At 41.5% G+C, this 23,849-nt stretch overlaps 1 protein-coding gene across 8 annotated transcripts in view; it reads right to left on the bottom strand.

Annotated features, from left to right (window-relative positions):
- Window positions 1-23,849, bottom strand: part of HERC3 (HECT and RLD domain containing E3 ubiquitin protein ligase 3) — a 137,031-nt gene that overhangs the window by 80,247 nt on the left and 32,935 nt on the right. For 7 of the 8 annotated variants that reach the window (XR_003795421.1, XR_003795420.1, XR_003795419.1 and 4 more), the window contains 7 exons: window positions 15,203-15,362; window positions 11,154-11,230; window positions 10,100-10,321; window positions 9,056-9,147; window positions 6,659-6,789; window positions 5,929-6,089; window positions 3,448-3,524 (listed from right to left, as the gene is read on the bottom strand). Coding sequence is in view for 5 of the 8 variants with exons in the window: in XM_029234523.1 (XP_029090356.1) it covers window positions 3,448-3,524; window positions 5,929-6,089; window positions 6,659-6,789; window positions 9,056-9,147; window positions 10,100-10,321; window positions 11,154-11,230; window positions 15,203-15,362 (920 nt within the window). In the remaining 3 variants the exon portion in view is untranslated. Of the gene's footprint in view, window positions 1-3,447; window positions 3,525-5,928; window positions 6,090-6,658; window positions 6,790-9,055; window positions 9,148-10,099; window positions 10,322-11,153; window positions 11,231-15,202; window positions 15,363-18,152; window positions 19,507-23,849 lie in introns of those variants that run through there. The other variant, XM_029234526.1, reaches the window with a different exon arrangement.

Genomic DNA, 23,849 nt, shown 5'->3' with positions numbered 1-23,849 from the left:
GCTGCCGAGAGTGTACACTCCTGAGGGCTCCCAGCTGTGCTGCCCTGGGCTAGAGCTTCGGTCCTTTCCCACCCAGCAGCAGGTGGGGGCGTGGTACCAGGACCCAGTCCCCTTGCCTCCGGCAGGATTTAAACCTGTAAGATTCCTCTGGGAAACAGACTCTGAGCCTGAGATTTATGCTCAGGGGCGGGGGTGGCTTTAGAACCACATTTCCTTAGGGATGGAGGAGGCAGGATTGGGCCGAAGGAGACGTTGAACTACGGCTCAGTGTAACAGAGGCCTCAGCCAGTCCCACGGGGAGCTCTGAAGTTGGGATGGCCCTTTAGCACACTCCCCAGAGAAACCAAACCACCAATATGACTTCTTCAGGCTTCTTTCCCGCTCTGCTTTGACTCACCATAACATCGAGGCTTACACATTACTTATCATTTGCCATAGGTGTTGACCAAACTCCAACAAAATGTATTATAAAAAGTCAGAGTTCAGTTACAATCTGTATCGCAAATCATCCTTGAAAACTTAATGCCTCTTAATGCCTTGCTCAGAGGATAGAGCTATAAATTTATAAGAAAGGTAACAAAAAGGACATGTCAGTAATGGCCTTGACGCAGTGGTTGAGAGTCCGCCTGCCGATTCAGGGGACGCGGGTTCGTGCCCCGGTCCGGAAGGATCCCACATACCGCGGAGCGGCTGGGCCCGTGAGCCATGGCCGCTGAGCCTGCGCGTCCGGAGCCTGTGCTCCGCAGCGGGAGAGGCCGCAACAGTGAGAGGCCCGCATACCGCAAGAAAAGAAAAAAAAAAAAAAAAAACTGGCCTTGAAAATCCCAAATGCCGCCCAGCACTGTACTTGCACGTCCTTTCTTCAGTGAGATTAAAAAATAATAATAATATAAGCACTTCTATTTCCTAAAATGGCTCTTTTTCACCTTAGTTTCCCCTAATCCTGTTCTTGATCTAGAACTAAGAAGTTGAGAGTGCTTTATGCCTCCTGTACTTGTCACTAAAAAGGAGGAAAAAAGTAATATTAAAGCATTAACCAGATGATCACTTTTTCTCCTTTGCACCTGCACATAAAAACACAACTTTCTGAGTAAATTTTCTTGGTTATCTTCTCAGAGTTATCAGTTTTGATATCATTATAAGGGGAAAGGAGAAGGGCATGTAACAAATCAGAGACGCTCGTCAAAGTTTATGATCACCTGTTCTTGATAATTATTTTACGAAAATGACCACAGACATCTACTGAGAGAACAAAAGCCATCTTGGATTACATAGAGAAAACCTATAAGACAGAGCAGACACTTGAGAACACACAAACAAGACTGCCTCTCCACCATGGTCTTGCAACCCACTGTCCTGTAAATTTTAATTACTTCCCCCATTCACAGGGGTAGCTGAACACAGACACTAACACATACTTACAATAAAATATAAACACAGAGCTATTCTGTCAGTCTTCATTGCAAGTCCAGTAAACCACAGATGCCTTAGGATGTAGTGCAACCTCAGAATCACACAAAGACTCCAGAAAATGCGTCCATTTTCCACACCTTCGAATTACATACAGCCCCAAAAGAAAAAATTGGTCTAGGTCGGTGTTTCCCAACTGTGGCTGCACTTTGGATCACCAGAGCTTTCAAAAATCCCGACAGCCAAGTCACACTCTAGACCCGTTAAATCAGAATCTCTAGAGACATCAGCATGTTTTTAAGACTCCTAGGTCTTAGTCAATAATTATGTAATATCTTTGTATGGTGACAGATGGTAATTAGACTTCTTGTGGCGACCATTTTGAAATTATAGAAATATCAAATCACTATGCTGTGTACCAGGAACTAAAATAGTGTTGTAGGTTAATTATACTTCAAAATCAAGCACACAAACAATACTTTTCTAAGTCATATTCTATTTTTAGTTTCTTTTGTCTTTGTTATCTTACATTTTTAATGCATACAACTCTTGCAGCTGTTTAAAATTTAACCTGGAAAATTTAATTTCTCCAACAATATGCTACTTTCACTTCCTTCTCATCAACGTTTTGTTCTCCAGTCCCAACAGTGTTAATTACAGTAAATTTAAAAGCCAAGTACGAATATCAGATACCATATTTACAAAAGAAATGAAACAAAGTTTTATGTTGAATTTCACAGGAAAATTGAAGTTGGCTAATCAAGCCAGTTTCATAGGGAAATGAATACTTCAAACTCTACTACCTGTGGACACAAAGTTATCCTGCAGAGATTCGGGGCTTTTCATATTTCGCTCTATTAGCATCTTAAAGGAACAAAGAATAGTCTCAGCTTTTCTCAAGGTTTCTCTGTGAAGCACTGAAGCTGGTCCTAAGATAGGTCTAAAGCAACAGTTCCAAATCACCCCAGATGGCTGCACTCAACAGAACTTTCTCCAGGATCCTGACCTGGAAAAGAGCTAATTGTCAGTTTCAGCTGTCCAACCTGCAGCCTCAGACTCCACCACAACCTTTAATACCAAAGTCATAGAATGATACTGACTAGAAGGCAAGAACATCGCGTATTGAAAGATGGCGAAGTATCAGAGAGAGGCGGAGAGTTTCCAGCAGCGACAAGGCCCCTTGTGTCCACAGACCCTCATTTTCTTTCCAACCTATTCTGATTCCTTTGTCATCACCAAGGGCCCTTCCCTGCTCCTCCAGCGTAAGATAAGGATCCATGCACTACAGACCGCTGGTCCTCCCTAAGTGCTTGTTGAATAAAAGCAAGGTGGACAGGGGAGGAGAGGGGCAGGGAGGGAGAGAGGAGAGGAAGCCTGAGAGCAGGGCAGGGGGTGGAAAGCAGGAAACAAATCTGTGCTGATTTCAGGCTGACATTTCTCGTCCAGAGAGGGGGGTGAATTAAAGCCCTGTCACAGATACCTGGCCCACGTTCTCCACAACCTTCAGTCCTGAGAGAATGTCATTCTTCCTGACTTACCCACCACAGTGATGCAGGAGACAACCTGAGGGAAATTTTAGCGTGGTGCTACGAGCAGACGATAAATAACAAAGGAGAGCTGAATACCGTGGCATCTCTTATACTTCGTGCAGGCTCCATCACATCAACCAACCCAGAGAGCTCTCAAACACCCAGCATTTGTGGCTACTTAACAGGGAAGCAAAGAATGGAAAGTCAAATAATCCCAAAGTAAGTATGAACTCTCTAAGGTCTCCCTTAAATCTCTTTTGGGACAAATCCAGATATAAATAAATAATGTTCAATTATAAATTAGAACTCTGTGATTAAAATACCAAGAAAATTATTGGCACCTCAAGGAAGCAAAATGGAGATGACCTCAAGGTTTAGTTGGCTTATTTTAATATAATAAAATGGGTAGAAACAAAGAGTAACGTTGCTCTCATGTAATTATTTATTAAAATAAATATTAGTTCACCATTATTCCACCCCCAAAGTAATAGTCAAAAGAAAGGTTTACCTCATATTTGGAGCAAAGTACAAAAGTCTGGTCTCCTCCAGAGAAGATCTGCTTGACAATACGATATTTAAAGCGATCTGTCAAGAAAATTTTCAAGAGCATAGTTTTCAACAATTAACGTTCTTCCTTGATCCCCTTTTCTAATATTCCAAAACGTGCTTCAGAACGGTTTCCTATCCATTTAATTCTGTCCGAGAAGAAACCTCCTCCCCCGGCTCTCTTCCCAGGACTGTTTCTACTTCAGTTAAAACTAAACATATAAGACTGTATCTTCCACTCTAACCCTCCCTGCCTCCCTCCCACTGCCAGCTTGTCCTGACCTCGTTTCTGTTTTTCGTTCTAAGTCTGTCATGCCACTGCCCTGAAGTTTAAAAGAGTCACTACCATAAACCATAACGTCTGCTAAGAAATCATTCGGCCCCTGAGGGTGGCGGTCTGCAGCCCCTCCGGAAGACCTCCACATCCTACCCCAGCTCTGCCTCCCATCATACTGCACCCGTGCTGACACACCCCTACCACCACCTTGCTTTCATTTCTAGTGCACCACACTACCTCCTACCTCCACGCCTCTTCCTCTACCTCCCCCAGTGCACACCGTATTCTCCATGAATGGCGCCTCCTAGAGCATAACTGGAAAGGTGCCCCTGGAATGTGCAATTCCACGGTACTCACCACTGCCCACCCACTCACAATCCTCTACCTGGCTAACTCCAAATCATCCTTTAAGACACAGCTCAGACTTCCTCTAACCGGAATACTCCTTGATGCCTTCCTCTGTGCTCCCACATTACCATGAAGGTTCCTAAAACCACAGCATTTACATAACAAATTGAAATTTACCTACTTTGGCAAACATCCAAGCACAGATTTACGATCACATAAGTTATGCGGTAATTAAACTTCAAAAGCTTTGTGGTTTCAAATTAACCTATAAAATGTTTGAGTTTTTTACATTGGTGTATTTCTTAAATATACGCATTCCTAACATGTGTACAATGCCTTAGAGAAGAAGAAATTTACAAATGATTCAGAAGAGGACACCAAGCCATTCTTTCACTTTGGGTAACATCACCTAAACAAAATCTTGTTTAGTTTACATTTTAAGTTCCACTACATTTTTAGATGCTCGTATGTTCCTTCCATAAATATTTATTCAGTGAGAAGTTTGTGCCAGGCCCTGTGCTATATGCCAGGTTTATAAAGAGGAAAAGACTCCATCCCTGTACTTAAGTTTCTTATAATCCAGCAGGGAACTTATGATCGTTACTGTTAAAATAAAATTCTCATCAAGCCAGAAGTGTGTCATTTTACAGCCTTCAAAATCAAAATTAATTAATTATTAAATCACACTTCTTTCTAATGACTCTCCAGCTGCATTTAAGCTTCTGGATTTATTATTTCAAGTCACTCTTACTGAGTGACTGCCTTATTTTGATTTCTAATGAAATGGAACTATTTTGAAATGAAATGGAACAAAATTCCACTATTTTTTAAGAGAAGGAAAAAATGGCATGAAAAGAAATCATGTCATGTTTTGACCAAAATAGCAATCATAAAGGAAAGGTAACACAGTACAAGCGTTAAGAGCACAGGCTTTAAGACACAGATATAGAGAACGAACTAGTGGTTTGTTCGAACTAGGGCGGGCAATATAGGATTGGGGCATGGGAGGTACAAACTACCGGGTATAAGATGGGCTACAAGGATGTGTTGTACAACACCGGGAATATAGCCAATATTCTGTAATACCTGTAAATGGAGTGTAATCTTTAAAAACTGTATAACATTTTTAAAAATTAAAAAAAAGAACACAGGGCTTCCCTGGTGGTGCAGTGGTTGGGAGTCCGCCTGGCGATGCAGGGGACACGGGTTCGTGACCCGGTCTGGGAAGATCCCACATGCTGCAGAGCGGCTGGGCCCGTGAGCCACGGCCGCTGAGCCTGCACGTCCAGAGCCTGTGCTCCGCAACGGGAGAGGCCACAACAGTGAGAGGCCCGCGTACCTCAAAAAAAAAAAAAAAAAAAAAGAACACAGGCTTCAGAATGAGGCAGACCTGGTTTTAAATCCTGTTCCCCGAATCTGTATCATCTTGGGCAAGTTACTTAACCTCCTTAAGACTCAGTTTCCTCATCTCCAACATGGGGATAATGACCACTAGGTTCTTAAGGCTGTTTTCAGGGCTCAGCATGGTTACAGAACTTGGTTAAGCACTCAATTATCAGCAACAATAATAAAATGTATACGCCACCATCAAGGTCGTTAGGGCCAAAATGACATGTTTTGCTTTATTCTCTAGGATCTCAACTATAGAGCCTCATGCATAGTGAATACTCAAATACTTGTTGATTGACGTTCAAAGAAAATATCTCACATTCATTCCTTCCAAAAGACCTCAAGGTAAAAAATAAATATGTGTTCTATAAACAGTTGTTTTTAGCATTTAAAAGACCATTAAATTCTAATAAAAAAAATCACTCTTACCAGCTCTGGCTGAAAGCTGGCCGCTATGGGCGGCCCAGCAACCTTTCACAGGAGACGGGCACTTGACATTACAAGTGTGTCCAGTTCCTAACTGACCTCTTTCTCCACAACCAAATGCATAGATGAGTCCAGAAGAAGGCACAAAGGCTAGGGTGTGTTGTCTGGGGGAAAATAATGTAAATTAATGCATCAGCATCCCTTCTGATACGGGTTAATACACACTCTGACTTTTTACTTCCACGTGTGAGCACTGCACATCCTAGGGCTGCCCCTTGTGTTCACACGTGCCTGTTTTTTTGCAGCGCTGGCTCTTCGAAACACCATCCTTCCCCAATAATCTACGTCATCGGGATGATGGCAAGACTTCTCGGAAAGAGCTGAAGGCCTGCTGCATCTGGGATGAGTGGGAAGAGGCGGGGGGGGGGGGCAGCAAAATTTCCAAGACATTCTTTGAGGCTCTCTCACTTTCCTTTCTTCACGTCTCCCACACATCGTGCTATTCTTTACCCCAAAGAAGCCTACTGGCCCCAGGTGGCTCTGCTTCTCTAAAACCCTTCCTCGCCACACCCTGCTCAGATCGGACTCTCTCCAAACTTTCACCATAGGTGTGCATGCAGTTAAGATTTCTTAAAAGGATGGTGGCTGCGTCTAACCACACTCTCCATCACTACAAAGACATGATCCATTTCTGGGTCTTAATATCTATGAGGAAGCTCTTAGGACCACTCACCTGCCACAGGCAATCTGAGTGACTTCACTGCCCATCAGCTCCAGAACTCTTCTTGGATTAACCTCATCATTCATGGAATCATGTCCAAGTTGCCCACAGGAACCAGCACCAAAGGTAAACACACCTCCACTCTAACAAGGAGCAAATACCACATGACTGCACTGTGTCTCTGAGTTTGCGTACACTCCTTTAGCCTCTGTACACAAAATTCATATCACAACGGTCTGTATAAGAACGCTACGCTCGCTTGATACTTAGCCAATCACTTCTTTGGAATGTTGATTAAATGGAAAAATAATTTTAAAAGAACTTAAGACTACACCTTTATGGAATAAAGACAGTACTGCTCAAGGGAATGTGTACCATCTATAAATTCTGGAAGTTGTTTAAAAGTACAACGATGTGTTAATAAGAAGGAAAACAAAAAAAGAAGAAAAAGGTGAAATGAGATGATTTTGCACAATCATTTATATGTAAAAAATTAAATGCTCCACAGATTCCTTGGAAAGTAAGATCTTTTTAGCAGCTGTACTTGAACAAATGCTAAGGCATTTTATTAAAGTGAATCTATAATAGTATTTGTTCGAGATGAAAACACCTTTTCATTCTCTCTAGATGTAACTGTTTTAGAAGCAAAAGAAATAGGTAATTTTAAAACATTAATTACATTGTTCTTTTTTACATATATTTAAATGGCTTGTTTTAAAAGAACACAGAATATTGCTATATATATTTGAAAGTTATATATACCTTGAACTTTTTTAACACCAAAAAAATATATATTTTATTGGAGTATAGTTGCTTTACAATATTGTGTTTGTTTATACTATACAGCAAAGTCAATCAGCTATACGTATACATATATCACCTCTTTTTTGGATTTCCTTCTCATTTAGGTCACCACAGAGCACTGGGTAGAGTTCCCTGTGCTACACAGTAGGTTCTCATTAGTTATCTATTTTACCCATAGTATCAATAGTGCGTATTTGTCACTCCCAATCTCCCAATTCATCCCACCCCCGTCTTCCCCCTTGGTATCCATACGTTTGTTCTCTATGTCTGTGTCTCTATTTCTGCTTTGAAAACACCAAAATATTAACACAGTGATTCTTTTTGAGTTAGAATCCTTCTTTATTTAAGAAGGATTAATCCTTCTTAATCCTTCTTTATTTATGAACAGGAACTACTTCCATAATAGAAAAAAATCACTTTAAGAACAAATTTATGCCAAAGAAATGCCAAAAGGGTCAGGCCAGCTTAGCATTTTCTCTCTCACAGTGGCATTCTAGAATCTTTTCTGAAAGGGCGTATTTTTCCCTGATATCAGTCTCAGGAGGTTGAAGGACATACCCTAAACACCACTAGCTTCCCTTAATAATAACTGATTTGAATGTATTATCCTCATATTTTTATTTTTAAAATTTATTTATTTATTTATTTATTTATTTATGGCTGTGTTGAATCTTTGTCGCGGTGCACAGGCTTCTCATTGCGGTGGCTTCTCTTATTGCAGAGCACGGGCTCTAGGCGCGCAGGGCTTCAGTAGTTGTGGCGCGCGGGCTTAGCGGCATGTGGGATCTTCCCAGACCTAGGGCTTGAACCCGTGTCCCCTGCATTGGCAGGCGGAGTCTTAACCACTGAGCCACCAAGGAAGTCCCTCATATTTTTAGAAATTCTTAAATCTCACTGTGGCTCAACTTGAAGAAAAAGATACTTTTGTGTTGGACTTGCCTGGTGGCACAGTGGTTAAGAATCCGCCAGCCAGGGCAGGGAACACGGGTTCGAGCCCTGGTCCGGGAAGATCCCACAAGCTGCGGAGCAACTAAGCCCATGCGCCACAACTACGGAGCCTGTGCGCCTAGAGCCCATGCTCCTCAACAAAGAGTAGCCACCGCAATGAGAAGCCCGCACGCCACAACGAAGAGTAGCCCCCGCTCACTGCAACTAAAAGAAAGCCTGTGTGCAGCAACAAAGACCCAACACAGCCAAAAATAAAATAAATAAATAAATTTTTTTTTAAAAAAAAAAAATACTTTTGTGCCACTTTAATAAAGGTCTTCAGGGAAGTATGGCTGAATTAATGTCTAACTCCTGTTACTGGGGAGCTTTCATAGGGATACTGGTCATACGCATTTAGCCTGGGAGCAGGTGTCAACTGGAATGGGGCAAGGGTCCGTTTTCTTGAGCGCCTGGAGGCTGACCACCACTGGAGGGAGGGAGGAGCGAGAATGCAGATGGTTGCTGAGAAGGGAGACAACACTGGACTATTTTTAGACACCATTAACTGCTCTCTCTAAAAGGCCCTATCCAACCAACCAAACCGTGATAAATAAGCATTCATGTCATACCCAGCACCAAAGCGCCGCGGAACAAACTGGAATACTCCAAGTCCCTTACTTTAGTGAGAACTGCTGTATGCTCTTCTCCGCAACTGATATAGACGACTTTTTGTGTTCGTAGGAGCTTCACGTGGCAAGGAGACTCTCGATCTAGAATGAGAGAAATAGCAGTGTCACTACCATTTGCCTCTGAGACGTACACAGCTGTCTTAGCCTGAATTTTGGGTCCCCCTGGACTCCTGACTCTCATGTTCCGCTTCCTGCCTGAACCTCCACTTGCACGTCTGACAGACGCCTCATTTTTAACGTATTTAAAACTTTACTCATGGGTTCCCTACACTCCCCAGTTCTTCCCACCGCTCCGCCCCACTCCCCATACATAGCTTTCCTCATTTCATAAATGCGACTTCACCCTTCCAGCTTCTCCTCTTTCTTTCAAACTACACATCCAACAATGAGCAAAACCAACTGGCCCACCTTCAAAATATATTCAAGTCCATCTTTATTCCCACTACTTCCAAACTGGTCTTCCAGCTTCCCCCGTGCACCCACTCTAGGCAAAGTTAAACTGGATCACTCTTCTCCTCCACACCTCGGTGTCTTCCCTGATTTCAGCGAGAGAAGCCAAACTCCTTAGCCTGCCCTTCAGGCCTTACATAATGGGGCCCCCCCAGCTCTCTGAGCTCCCGTCTTCCGGTCACCCCAGCCCTGAGCACACCACAGATCCTCCTGCACCAGAACTTTTGCTTGCACACCCTGTTCCCTCTGACTGGAACAGGCTCTGCCCAGCGTATCTACACATCTCCTCTCCGACTTGACTTCCTACAGGGCTCTGCTCAAACATCTCATCCGAGAGGCGCTCCCTGGCCACCTCATATGAAATAGGAACCTTTCCTCTCAAAGCCTGTGACATACTGTAGACTTACTGGTGTGTGGTTTGCGTCTGCCCACTAGCAGGCAATCTCCGCTAAGCCAAGGGTATTCTCTGTTTTGGTCCCTGCTATACCCTTAGTGCCTGACACGGGGCCAGCACATACAAGCTCCTCAGGAAGCACATACTAAACAAATGAGGTTAAGAGGGCCATGTGAAGACTTCACCTACCTTTCTCATCACTGAGCCCGAGCTGCCCCGCGTTATTCATCCCCCAGCCAAATACGGCTCCCGAGAGAGACAGGGCAAAGCTGTGGGCGCCTCCTGCAGTCACCTGTGCCAGCGGGATCCCCTCCAGGGACCTCACCCTCTGCGGGCTGGCTTGGGAGGGGAACTCCTTCCCCAGGCCCAGCTGCCCATGGCTGTTCTTCCCCCACGTGAAGAACTGGCCATCTGAAATAAGAAGAGGATAACTGGTATTACCAGAAATGATACAAGTGCCATCCACAAAAATAACCTTGTTAGAACACCAGGGTTGCCCGGTAGGCTCGTTTGTTAGTGCCCTCCGGCCGCAACACACACACACACCCAAGAGCAAGGGAGCAGACACACTTCATGCTGCAACCAAACCTCCCACTTGTCATGACAACAGAGATAAGCTGAGCCTTATCACCCTTCCAAGGCTATTAACATTTATGCAAAGAAAAAAGTAAATGTGTAAGTCAATTCAGTTTTGAATAGGCAATTACCAGGCTTTGATCCACTAAGCAAGGTGAACGAGTTCTGACCACACCAGGACCATGAGGGAGACCCAGGACTTCACGGGGTCCAGCTATGACCCGGACGGCACCACAGAGAATCAAGCAGGACCTGTTAGTGCCGACTTCCCCTCAAATTTATCCTAACAAAATACAGCATTATTTGCTGGCTTAGGTTTTTCTAACTCCATCTTCTTCATTTATTTGGGAGCTTCATGGTGGAATGTAACGCCACAGTGAGCTACAGCTAAGAAAAACCGATCTTCTGCTCAAGAACACGACTGACGTACTGTTTCCTCTTCACCTTCCCCCGAGAGACAGTGGGAGCAGCAATGATGACCACCTCCTTCATCATCCAAACCCTGAGAAAAGTATGAGCTACACGAAGGCTGTCTGCGAATTGCTGCTGTCCAACAGGAATGCACAGACCCTGACTAGTTAAAGGTATCCAGTTAGATAACATCACACAAAAATGCAAAGAGAAATGGTTCTCAAATTAACAGAACATCAGCAGAGATGTACGTTACCAGCTGCAAGAGCCAAGCAGTGCCAGTTGCCACAGGAAACTTGCAATATTGTCTGCTGGTTCAGCTTCTGTATTAACCTAAAACAGAAAAGACTTTCCTTAAGAAGGGCATTCACGAACAATGACTGGAAATATTCCCAACTAAACAAAACAGTTGTAATAAGTAACATCTTTCACAAAAGACTTTTTAAAACCAAACATATAATCTTACATGATATAATTCTATTAAGTCTTTCACTAACCTCCTGCCTCTTAGGTAGCTACTGTTTAAAAAAAAAAAAAAAAAACTGCACCTAAACCCATTACCATAGCCCGCTGTTAATTCCCACCTTGTCATCTCCAATTCAGGGACGAAAGGAGTAAACTACAGAAGAAAGATCCCTAAGAACATGGCTAGTATCTAAATGGCTTTCAAATGAGGGCAATGCCATGATTCAGCGATCCCACTTCTGGGTATATATCCAAAAGAACTGAAAGCCGGGGTACCAAAGAGATATTTGTATACCCACATTGATAGCAGCATTATTCAAAATGGCCAAAAGGTGGCAGCAACCCAAGTGTCCATCAACAGATGACCAGAAAAATAAATGAGGTATACACATTTGGAATATGTATACAACAGAACATTCATCAGCCTTTAAGAACAAAAACTGACACATGCTACAACATGGATGAAACTTGGACATTATGCTAAGTGAAATAAGCCAGTAACAAAAAGACAAATACTCCATAATTCCACTTACGTGAGATATCTAGACTAGTCAAATTCATACAAATCAAAGTCTAACAGTGCCTGCCAGTGGCTGGGAAGAGGAGAAATGGGGAGTTGTCATTAATGAGTACAGAGTTAAATTTCTGCAAGAGAAAAAAGTTCTGGAGATTGGTCACACAGCAACGTGAATATACTTAACACTACTGAACTGTACACTCTAAAATGGATAAGATGGTAAATTTTACGTTATGTGTATTTTACCATAACTTTAAAAAATTAAGAAGGGCAATGCCTCCAAAACTCTGATTCCCTAGGATGATAAAGAGGAAGATCATATGATAACTTTTTTTTTTTTTTTTGCGGTATGCGGGCCTCTCACTGTTGTGGCCTCTCCCGTTGCGGAGCACAGGCTCCAGACGCGCAGGTTCAGCGGCCATGGCTCACGGGCCCAGCCGCTCCGCGGCATGTGGGATCTTCCCGGACCGGGGCACGAACCCGTGTCCCCTGCATCGGCAGGCGGACTCTCAACCACTGCGCCACCAGGGAAGCCCCATATGATAACTTTTAAATCCCGCTGCTCTGCTTGCTCGTGTCAAAGACAGAGATAAGAACAGTACCCATCCACAGGGTTGTGGTGAGAATTAAAAGAAAAAATTCATGCTTGGCACTGCCCAACAGAGGTGGACAGCCTGAGAACATCTGCTGCTTCCTATTTTAGTAATTCACAAGTTGCCATTTTCCTCTTCATTAAGTGTATGCCATGGGAACAAAGGAGTCAGACGGGCACACTTTCGGGAAGGGGCATTTTAGAAGACAGACATCCAATAGGCGAGGAGGGGGTTACTTAGAGTGATACGTAGATGTTGCTTTTGTTAATGGTTTATTTTCTCAGATCTAAAAAAATTTATACAAGAGTTCACATATGCATTTAGTACCAAACAGAACCCAACTATTTTTTATTGTAGATTCACATGCAGTTGTAAGAAATAATACAGAGATCCCTTGTACACTTTGTCCAGTTTCCCCCAGTGATGACATTTTGCAAAACTACAGCATAGTATCATAACAAAGATACTGACATTAATATAACCTACCAATCTCATTTATGTTTGGGTTGGCCAAAAAGTTCATTCAGGTTTTCCCATAGGATGTTACAGGAAAACCCGAACGAACTTTTTGGCCAGGCCAATATTTCCCCAGTTTTATTTGTACTCATTTCTGAGTTTGTAGTATTTGTGTCACCTGTGTAGGCTCATGTATCCAGCACCATACTCAGTGGTTCCAACACCACAAGGATTCCTTTTGTTGTACTTTTATAACCACTCCTCCCCTCCCCCATTCGTAACCCCTGGCAACCACTAATCTACCCTCCATTTCCACAATTTTGTCATTTTGAGAATGTTATATAAATGGAACCATACAGTAGGTAGCCTTTTGGGATTGGCTTCTTTTTCACTCAGAATAATTCCCTGGACATTTGTCCAAATTGCTGCATGTATCAATAGCTTGTAGAACCCCACTATTTTTTTAAATTGGAAAATGTAATACTGCCTTGGGGCCCAGTGTCTCAGAAACTTATGCGGCAACAGCCCTTTTTCCTGGCCAGCTTCCACTCAAATTCCCCACACTCCTCCCTCTATGGGTCACCATTACCCTCAATACAACCTCCACAATCACAGTTACAGAGAGGAAGCAGGTCAAAAGGACAAGACAAACAATAAGAAATTATACCCTTGAGGTGGAGAAAGCGGGATACACATGCACAAGCATATACTGTGTTTTACCTACTCGTCTTACTGCATCCTCCCAATAACTTTGTAAAGGTACCCAATACTAAGTAACTCCATTCTTAAGTTAGGAAATCGAGGCCTAGATAAGTTCAACAATTTGCCCAAGGTCATTCACCTAATAAGTAATAGAGCCAGTACTGGAATCTGAGTCCGTATGACCTCGAATCTATGTTACTTTCCACAATACTAAGGTATGAATTAATGAATTTAAGTTATAATATGAAATTATATACAAACTAAACCCTCAGAAGTCATCCATAATTTAGACATGACTAATAAAAATAATAACAAACTGCTACTCTAACACAGATTACTCCATTTTTAGAAATGAAATGCCACTAAACAGCTTTTCTTGAGTCTCTGGACATCAACGAATGAAATACTTTTGTCATTAATGTTATAAATCTTTTCCTTAATAGTACAATTTCTTAAAATATAACATCCCCCTTTTTTAAATTTCTACTCTCCCTCTTCCCCCCAAATTAATTTTTGGAAGTAATGAACCCAAGACATCACCTGTTCTAAATCAGGAAATGGAATCAAATCATTCTTACCTCCCTGTTCCTCTTTTCCCTGAAACAGCTTTTGATTAAAGAGACAAAAATCTAAGAAGGGCAAAAAAGGAAGAGGAAGAAGAATGTATTGTCCTTTAAAAGGGACAATAATTGGGCAGGGGGGGAGAAGCATTTAATAAACACACTTGTACTGAGCAATGCATGTGCTGGAGCACCCTTAGCAATGGTGATGCTAAAATGAATGATCCAGGTCTCCTGGCATCAAGATTGTACTAAAAATAGTTATTAAATTAAAAATTGCAAAGAATGTGACAAGTACTGCAATACAAGGAATGTTGTACATTTGCAGTATAAAGGAGCAGGAATTATATGAAGGAAATAAACCAGTGGTCCCTTTGATCATTAAGAACCCTCAACAAACAGAGACGCCCCCCCTCCAAAACGTCCACCTGAAAGTAACTTCAATATTTTAGACATTTACTTAGTGGTGAAGCATCTGTTACGTATTTAGCCAAATCATCTAAGATTCAGAATTAAGTAAATACTTAAGGGACTAAAAACCATTGTATTAGTACTTTTGTGTTAAACAACTTATGTATATTTGGTATTTTAGCTGTTGGTAATGCTTAAGGTAATTTGGCCTGTTATTAGAGTATCAAGTCAGCCTTGTAATTCTATTTTAAAGTGACTCATTGAATAATTGTTTTAGGTTTGCAATTTTAAGTTAAAGGTTTGTAAGTCCAGCAATATGAAAAGGTGTTTTTTTATTCAAACATTATTGAGTTCCAAACACTCTGCCAGCAACTAGGCTACTGGAATAAATAAAGTACAGTTCCTGAACAACTCACATTTTTTAACTGGAGACAGACACTTCTATAAATAATTACAATTTTTGTGACAAGTGTTATAACAGTATAAGGCATGACAGTGACACAAAGGAGACAACAATCAAAAGAAGAAAGCAGAACCCAAACCAAGGAATCTAACAAAGAAACTAGCAGGAAATAATATTTACAGCAACTGACATTCTTACCTGGGTACTGCCACAGAGTCCTCGGTAGTCATGAGTCCTAGTTGACCATCGCTCCCTGCACCCCAAGAAAACAGCTGGCCCCGGTCACTGAGGGCCAGACTGTGGGACTCGCCACACGCCACGTGGACAATATGCTGATCTGCCAAAGCTCCAATTTGCTCTGAAGGAAAAAAAAAAAAAAACAAAGGAGGAAAATGTAAAGCCCAGAAGCAGGAATTACACAGAATTAGCTTCCTAGACAGTTATGTTTTTCAGAGAGAACCACTACATCTGTATATTTATAAAGATTTTATATGTTTCTAAAAGGTATCCATTGAAACCCAGCTATACTGGCTAGCACACATGCCTGGAGCGACACACACACCAGATGTTACCCCCTGTGCCTGCTGCTTCTCCCCAGAAAGATGCCTGAAGGCTTACTATTCGGACATGTGGAACCAGCGAGGCCCCAATGTGAGTGGGAGTGAGGCATGTTACTAAAAGCAGTGGGATTGAGTGAAATTTTGCCTGGGAACAATGAGACCTCCCCCATCCAGAAAAACACCTTTCTCCCCTTAGTTCCAGAACACAATCTCTCTATATATACCTATCCAGCCAGAAGATAGAAGGATTTCTCTGAGAAAACTGGCCCAAAAGAAAAGACCCATAGCTACTGACGTTTGTGGGTCCCCCAATGAAATGTCCAGCTTCCCGCTAGTTAACAAGACTTGCCCACACACAGCTCCACTCACGTTTCAGTACCTCACTCTTAAATATAAAAGACTGGCCAAGGATCAACATATACATGAGGAAATTTTAACATAAAAGTTAAAGAGCAAAGGTAACAGAAGAAAATGAACTCTGAAGAAAAAAAGGTCATGCAGGGAACAGAAACAAAATTAAGTCATTAGAAAAATAAAAGAAGACAAGAAACATTCCAACATTCAAAAAATAAAGTTATCTTGGAAAATGGAAACATGGCAGCATAAATTTAAAGGAAAAACCTTCCAAAGCAGGACGGGAAGTAAGAACTGAAATTTTCTAAGAAACAGAAAAGGCAAGAAAAGAAAGAAATGAGGGGATTATTCCAAGACGCCCAACAACGGAAAAATAAGAACTTTAAAAAGAGAATGGAGGGCTTCCCTGGTGGCGCAGTGGTTAAGAATCCACCTGCCAATGCAGGTGACATGGGTTCGAGCGCTGGTCCGGGAAGATCCCACATGCCACGGAGCAACTAAGCCCGTGCGCCACAACTACTGAGCCTGCACTCTAGAGCCCGCGAGCCACAACTACTGAGCCTGTGCACCTAGAGCCCGTGCTCTGCAACAAGAGAAGCCACCACAATGAGAAGCCCGTGCACTGCAAGAGTAGCCCCCGCTTGCCGCAACTAGAGAAAGCCTGTGCACAGCAACGAAGACCCAACACAGCCAAAAATAAATAAATTAAATAAATTTTTAAAAAGAGAGAGAATGGAAAAAACACAAAGTAGAAAATTTCAAAGAAGAAAGACATGAAGATTGCTCATAACTGAAGGACATGAGTTTCACAGTGAAAGGACCTATTAAAACTTCAGAATAAAGACTGATAAAAACCTACTTTAGAGCACTTCAGCTTGAAATTTCAGAACACCGAAAAAAGATTCTACAAGTTTCTAGAAAGGAAAACAGTTTATATACAATAGAACAGGGATCAAAATGGCATATTTCTCAGAAGCAAAACTGAAAACTAGAAAGACAATAAAGCAATGCCTTCAATTCTGAAGGAAAATGACTTCCAACCGAGAATTCCATATCTAGTCAACCATGAATCAAATGAGAGGAAAGGGGAAAAGAACAATTTTCAGGGACGTAAGCCTCTCAAAATATTTTATCTCCCATGCTGCCTTTCTCAGTTAGTTACCTAACATCATGGCTCCAAAACAAAGGAAGATTCAGGTTCCAGGAAACAGGAATCTTACATATTAAAAGGTGAAGAATATTCCCAAGACAGCTACGTAGCAGCCTATGAAGCAAAGTTGGAGGGATGTCTCCGAAGTGAAAAATGGCATACAATCTGATGAGTTTATATTATTATGAGTTTTACCCTTCTGTCAGAGAAGAGAGATTACTACACAAATGACAAAAATGAAATAACTCCAGGAAACACAATGTTTTACAGGAAATAAGAGCGATCATGGTACATAAAGTCATAATAACCAAATAAATATAATTTACATAGTTAAAAACTTAATTGACTTAAAAAATCAACTATTTAGGAAAAGATAAGCGTCTAGGGGTAAGAAAGAGGAAAGGGCGGTTGGAGAATATAAAAACATGCTAATCTTCCCCAGTGGGAAGCCTCTAGGTTATGTCCAACATCGAAAAGCATCAAGAAATAGCATTGTAAGTGTGTCAATTAGAAATATAAAGGTAAATACGAAACCAAAAGAGCTTCAAGAGCTGAAAGCGATGGCCTCTGCAAGTGAGACAAGGATGGGCACAGGAGAGGTAGGGAGTTGCTACTGGACCTGAACAGAGTTGGTATAAACGTTACTTTAAAAAAAAATTTTTTTTTAAGCAGCGGAAAACATGTTCACGTCAGAGAAATCTCCTGAACGACCTGTAACTCCCGCCGTTCCTTTGCGCGTCTCCTTTACCCTCTACTCACCATTAGGCCCTAACTCCCAGCTTAGCCTTGCCCCACACACTAAGAACAGTCCCGTCTTTACTTTGGAAAAACTGAGAAACGCTTACCAAAATAGGTCAGGTGAATCAGATTCTTACTCCTCTAACCAAATCTCCAAGCGTACCATAGTTCTAGGACTTGGGCAGCTTTTATGTTCTCCTGGGCCTGAGACCTGCCCCCCAATTCCTGACCTCCTATGTCCACCATTAGCCTTTGCTGTCTGGATGTGAGTGCACCGCCTCACGTGACACTAATAAGTTTCTCCCCGGTCTGACAGGACACTCTGGTCTGCCACCGATTTCCTTACCTCGGTATCTGTCAACAGCATCCCGCTTGATCTTTTTTTACCACGGCTGAGCAGTGTCAAAAGGCCACGTCTAAGGCTTCCCTGGTGGCGCAGTGGTTGAGAGTCCGCCTGCCGATGCAGGGGACGCGGGTTCGTGCCCCGGTCCGGGAGGATCCCACATGCCGCGGAGCGGCTGGGCCCGTGAGCCATGGCCGCTGAGCCTGCGCGTCCGGAGCCTGTGCTCCGCAACGGGAGAGGCCATAACAGTGAGAGGCCCGCGTACCGCAAAAAAAAAAAAAAAGGCCACGTCTAGATTCCAATTACCATTTCCTCCCAGTCTGGTCAAGCCCTAGGCAAACCAATCCCTGTCCCATCACATATCAGCCACCAAAACAGACATGGAACTCCCACTATGATCACAACACAACTTGCAGCCCCAAAGGCAGAGGTACTGTTCAGTAATGCAAAGATTTGTGGAGAATTAAACCCATAGTTGTATCGAGTCCAATTTATTTTATGTCTCCTAGCCAGAAAACCGAGCTCATCTGATTCCTACTAGTGGTCTGCTACAGTGAAACTTTAATCCCTCTTCTAGAATCTACTCCCTAGGGTCGATTGGGAATGCATCACTCACACCTCTCACTGAATACAGCCCTGCCCCAGTTGGGAACGTTCAGGCTGCAGTGCACATTTGCACGTGTATTCTCTTCTGATTCATTCTGTCAAGACTGTACACTATATTTTGCAGATCATGACAGAACCTCAACCCACGCATTAAAATAATTAAACACGCTAAGGAAATATTTGGCACGTTTTGACGACGAAAGTATATTTTATCGCTGATCCTCTCATAGAGACACTTTAAGGTCTTTAGAAGTCTTTAAGGTTATCAGCTCTGAAGAAGCCTAGGTAAAAGGGCAGGAATGCTGCTTACAGAGTCAGCAGTTCAACTGCACGTATGTTATCAGGGTGACTGCTACTTGGCTTTTGAGCCCCGTGATAACTTTTTAATGTATTTTCAAGTTAACAGTAAGCTGGGCAGTAAACCACCATAGGGTGGTAACAGAGAAGGATGATATGAGCCTGGAGGGTAGATGGATGCTGCTGATATGAACTTAATCCTTGCAACGATCCTGTGAGGTGACGGCTCTCTAATAAGCCCCAGCTGAGAAAAAGTGTGTAGTTTGGCCAAGGTTCACAACGAAGGAGTGGTGGAGCTAGGACTGCAGCCCAGGTCTTTCTGACTTCCAAGCCCATTACACCCACAAGTCTGTATCATCTTCCCTCGTGGAAAAGGACTAGGCGGATTTTAAATCAGTAACAGTAACTACGAAGTGAATAGTCTAGCTGTGGATAATGGGAAATAGACTCTTTCCTCTTGCTGTCTGTTCTGATGAGAAATATATCCAATAGTTTGCAGTTAACAGCATGAGCAGTTGGGTGGAAAGTACACAGCATATACAAAATCAGTGATCAATATTTGGTAGTAAATTTTTCATAAAGCTAAAATCAAATTAAGTGTCAGCAGTTAATCTGACAAAAGGGATTAGACTTTCATCACTTAGATGTCTCCTTTTTTTAACTAAACATACATTTTTATTCTTATACTTTTTATCTACATTTTAAAAATTATTTATAAAAATATACACATACACGGATACATGTGCACACATTTAAAAGAAAAAGTAAAAGGGCATATAAATATCACAGAAACATGAAAATTTAGAAGTGAGTCAGGACAAACCTTAGGTAATCCAGCTTAGCTTCCCTCATTTCTTTAACATCTTTGATAGAATATAACCCAAGTTCCCTGCAAATCCCCAAAAAGAGAATTTCCTAGTGCCCAACTTTCCTCTGGGGCCCCTGGCTTCCCACAACTTGGCCAGACTCTCCCTCATTTTCTTTGCTTCTGTGTCTGAAAGGTCCTATTCCCAAGCCATATTCCAACTACTTTCTTATTTTCATCTAACCATTTTGGGGGATCTGGACTATGCCTAGCAGGATCACAACTCACTTTAAAGTGACCACCCCGTACCATAAGAGAGTTACTTCCGGGACGTCCCTAGTGGTCTAGTGGTTAAGACTCCGCACTCCCAATGCAGGGGACTCAGATTCAATCCCTGGTCAGGGAACTAGACCCTGCATGCCGCAACTAAGACGTGGCACAGCCACGTAAATAAATAAATATATTTTTTTAAATCTAATTAACAAAAAGAGAGAGTTACTTCCATGAAAGGAATTCTACCTCATTCCTGAGCCAAAGCACTCAAATCAGTGTCAAGCTTTTTAAAACTTTTTTTAAATTATCATATAGTAAAACTGACCTTTTTTCATGTACAATTTTATGAATTTAAGCACATATAACCAGTGACACAATCAAGATACAGAACAGTTCCATCAACCCAAAAAAGTCCCTTGTGTCACACTCTCTCCTCATCCCTAACTCCTGGGGACTACTGGTATGCTTTCCATCACTACGGTTTTATATTTTCAATACTGTCACATAATGGAATCATATAGTACCTAACCTTTTAAAACTGGATTCTTTCACTCAATATAACGCCTCTGAGATTCATCCAGGTTGTCATATGCATCAATAGTTTGTTCCTTTTTATTAGCGAGTAGTATTCTATTGTATTATGGATGCACCACAAAGCACCATTTCCAGTTTTAAGCAATTATAAATAGCGATGCAATAAGCATTCTTGTACAGGTTATTGTGTGAGAATAAGTTTTCATTTCTCTTGAGTAAATACCCAGGGCTGGGTAGTTAACCTTCCTACATACAGTTGGGTTATTTTAAAAATCTAATACGATAATCTCTGCATTGATGGTTTTGTTTGGACTACTTATATTTAATATAATTATTGATATGTTTGGATTCGTGATCTACCTTTTTATTATTTGCTTTCTGTTTCTTCCCTGTTTTTCATCACTCTTTTTCCTCATTCCTGCCTTCTTCTGCATTAAACATTTTCTACTTTTCCATTTTAATGTACTGTGGTTTTTATTATATCTCCTTGTATAGTTACTTGAGTGCTCTAGAGATTACAATATATTTAGCTCTTCAAAATCTAATTAAATCAATAATTTACCATTTCAAGTGGAATTTAGAAACTTTCCCATGATATAGGTCTCTTTACCCCTCTCCCCTTTAAGTTATAGTAATCTTAAATATTACACCTGCATACATTGAAAACTCTATCACAATGTTATAATTTCAATCATCAAAATATTTTTAAAGAATTCAAGAAGAGAATAGTCTATTATATTTACCCAGATATCTACTATTTCTGTTGCTCTTCCTTCATTACTGATGTTCCAATATTCCTTCTGGTATCATTTCCCTTCTATCCAAAGAACTTCCTTTAACTGTTGTTTAGTACAGGTCTGTTGGCTGTAAATTTTCTGTTTCCTTCATCTGAAAATGACTTTGTTTTACCTTCATTTATGAAGGCTTTTGTTTGTTTGTTTTTGCTGAATATAGAATTCTGGGTTGACTTCTTTTCTTTCAGCACTTTAAAAACACTGTGCCACTTACGGCCTCCATAGTTTCTGGGGTGAAATCCACATTCCCCTATAGGGAATATGTTCTTTTTCTTTGGCTGCTTTCAAGTATTTTCTTTGTCTTTAGTTTTTAGAAGTTTGATTATGATCTGTCTTGGTGTAGGTTTCTTTGGATGTATCTTGCTTGGTCTACTGACTTCTTGAATCTGTATATGTATGTCCTTCACCAACTTTGGAAATTTTTCAGCCACTATCATTTTCAGCACCACATTTTTTCTCTTCTCCTGCTAGGACTGACATGAATGTTAGACCTTCTGTTCTTGTCCCACAAGCCCCTGAAACCCTGTTAGTTTTTTTCTCAATATTTTTAAAATTTATTACTCAGTTTGCAAAATTTCTATTGATTTATCTTCAACCTCACTGATTCTTTCCTCTGTCATCTCCATTCTACTATTGAAACCATCCAGTGAGTTTTTCATTTTGATTATTGTATTGGTTCTTCTTTATATCATCTATTTCTTGGCAAAGAATTTCATTTGTCCATTTGTTTCAAAACAGTATGAGCCGGTTTGTTGGAACATTTGTACAATAGCTGCTTTAAATAAAGTCTTCATCGGATAATCCCAACATCTGTGTCACTCCAGCATTAGCATCTGTTGTCTCCCCCCATGCTAGTGGAGATTTCCCTGGGATTTCATACGCCGAGTATGATTGTATGATGAACATTTTGAATATTATACGACTGTGGGTCTTCTTTAAATCTTCTGGAGAATGGTAACACTTTTGTTTTATTTTTCAAAGCCTTTGCATGCTATTTGGATTTGTGTCCTGCATGCGCCACACAGTGGCCAGTCTGGAACCTGAGTGGTGGTCTATTAGGTAAATTCTCAAAGTCACTTACATGCTAAGTACGATTAGATCCACACATACAGCTCAGGGATGAGCCCAAGAGCTCATAGATAACTATATGGAGTTGCTTTCCCAAGCTCCTCCTTCTCTGAGATCTCTCAGATACTTTCAGGTTTCCTGGGGCTCCCTTTTTAGCCTACATACTGTACTTCCACAGCTGTGCTTGCCTCTGGGCCAAATGGCAGGAAGACCAGAGGGGGAAAATGGTAAACTCATTGCCAGTTCAGTGGTACTTCGCATTCTGGTCTTCTGTCCCAATCCACCTGCTATTATTTGCTTTTCAGAGCACTCAAATAGCTGCTCCATGCATTGTACCAAGGTTTTACAGTTGCATTCAGTAGGAGCGACAGGAAGGAATGTGCTTACTCTGTCCTGCCTGGAACTAGAAACCCAGAGTCTGACTTTTAAAGTAACATTTTTTTTTTCCTGCTATTTGTGTGTGTTCACAAACTGTCTTTGTTCCACTTGGCTAAATTAAAAAAAAAAAAAAAAAATTCAAAGGTGCAGCTTTCCCACAAATGTTCAAACTGCAATTGTGTTTAACTAAGAGCTGGATTCCCGGCCGTGGGCAGTATCTCCGGGCAGCTGATGCTTCAGTTTCAGTTACCTGAGCATATCAAACACTTATTTGCTTGACCCTGTGCTTGACTGCCCAAGTTTAAACAATCATTAAGCCAAATCTTTTTAACTAAAGAATCAGAGAGAAAGACTAATTACGACAAAATTCAGAGTAGTAGGTCTCAGTTCAGGGCCAGGTGACTTTAATATTGGGCGTTAATGTTCACACACAAAGCCTGAAAACACACACTACGAAACATGTTTGAGAATATTTTTTTAAAGTCATAAATCTAAATTTACCATGTATGCATTTAGATGCAATAAGCCAAAATCGCTAAGTCAATGAAAACATATGGAGGCCTGTCACAGGCAATGGGAAGGGAGAAGACTGTGTTTCTGAGTCATTAGCACTTCACTAGTCAGAATAAGATCAGCTGCAGTGACTCTGGTATTTTTAGGAACTCAGAATTGCCAACTATGGCATAATCTAATGCTGTAAAAGGATTTTAATAGGGAAAGAGTGTAAATTAGAAAGCTACCTCACAGCTCTGACAGAGGGAACCCTAAAAGCAGAAGGGACCACTGCAGCAGTGATACAGTGGCATATATAACTTGGTATAGTTAAATGCCCAAGTCCACCCGTTGATAATTCAAGACGCTTCCAAGACTGGAATCTTCAGCCTCAGCACAAAATATTCAGTCCCCAAAGTTCAGCTCACAGGTTACCATGGATGCCTCCTCCTT

This window comes from Monodon monoceros, unplaced genomic scaffold (genome assembly GCF_005190385.1).
Source record: "Monodon monoceros isolate NGI ecotype Baffin Bay Population unplaced genomic scaffold, NGI_Narwhal_1 Super_Scaffold_20, whole genome shotgun sequence".
Taxonomy (NCBI): Eukaryota; Metazoa; Chordata; class Mammalia; order Artiodactyla; family Monodontidae; genus Monodon; species Monodon monoceros.
Note: the sequence above shows the minus strand (reverse complement) of the source record. Positions and strands in the feature narration are given on the sequence as shown.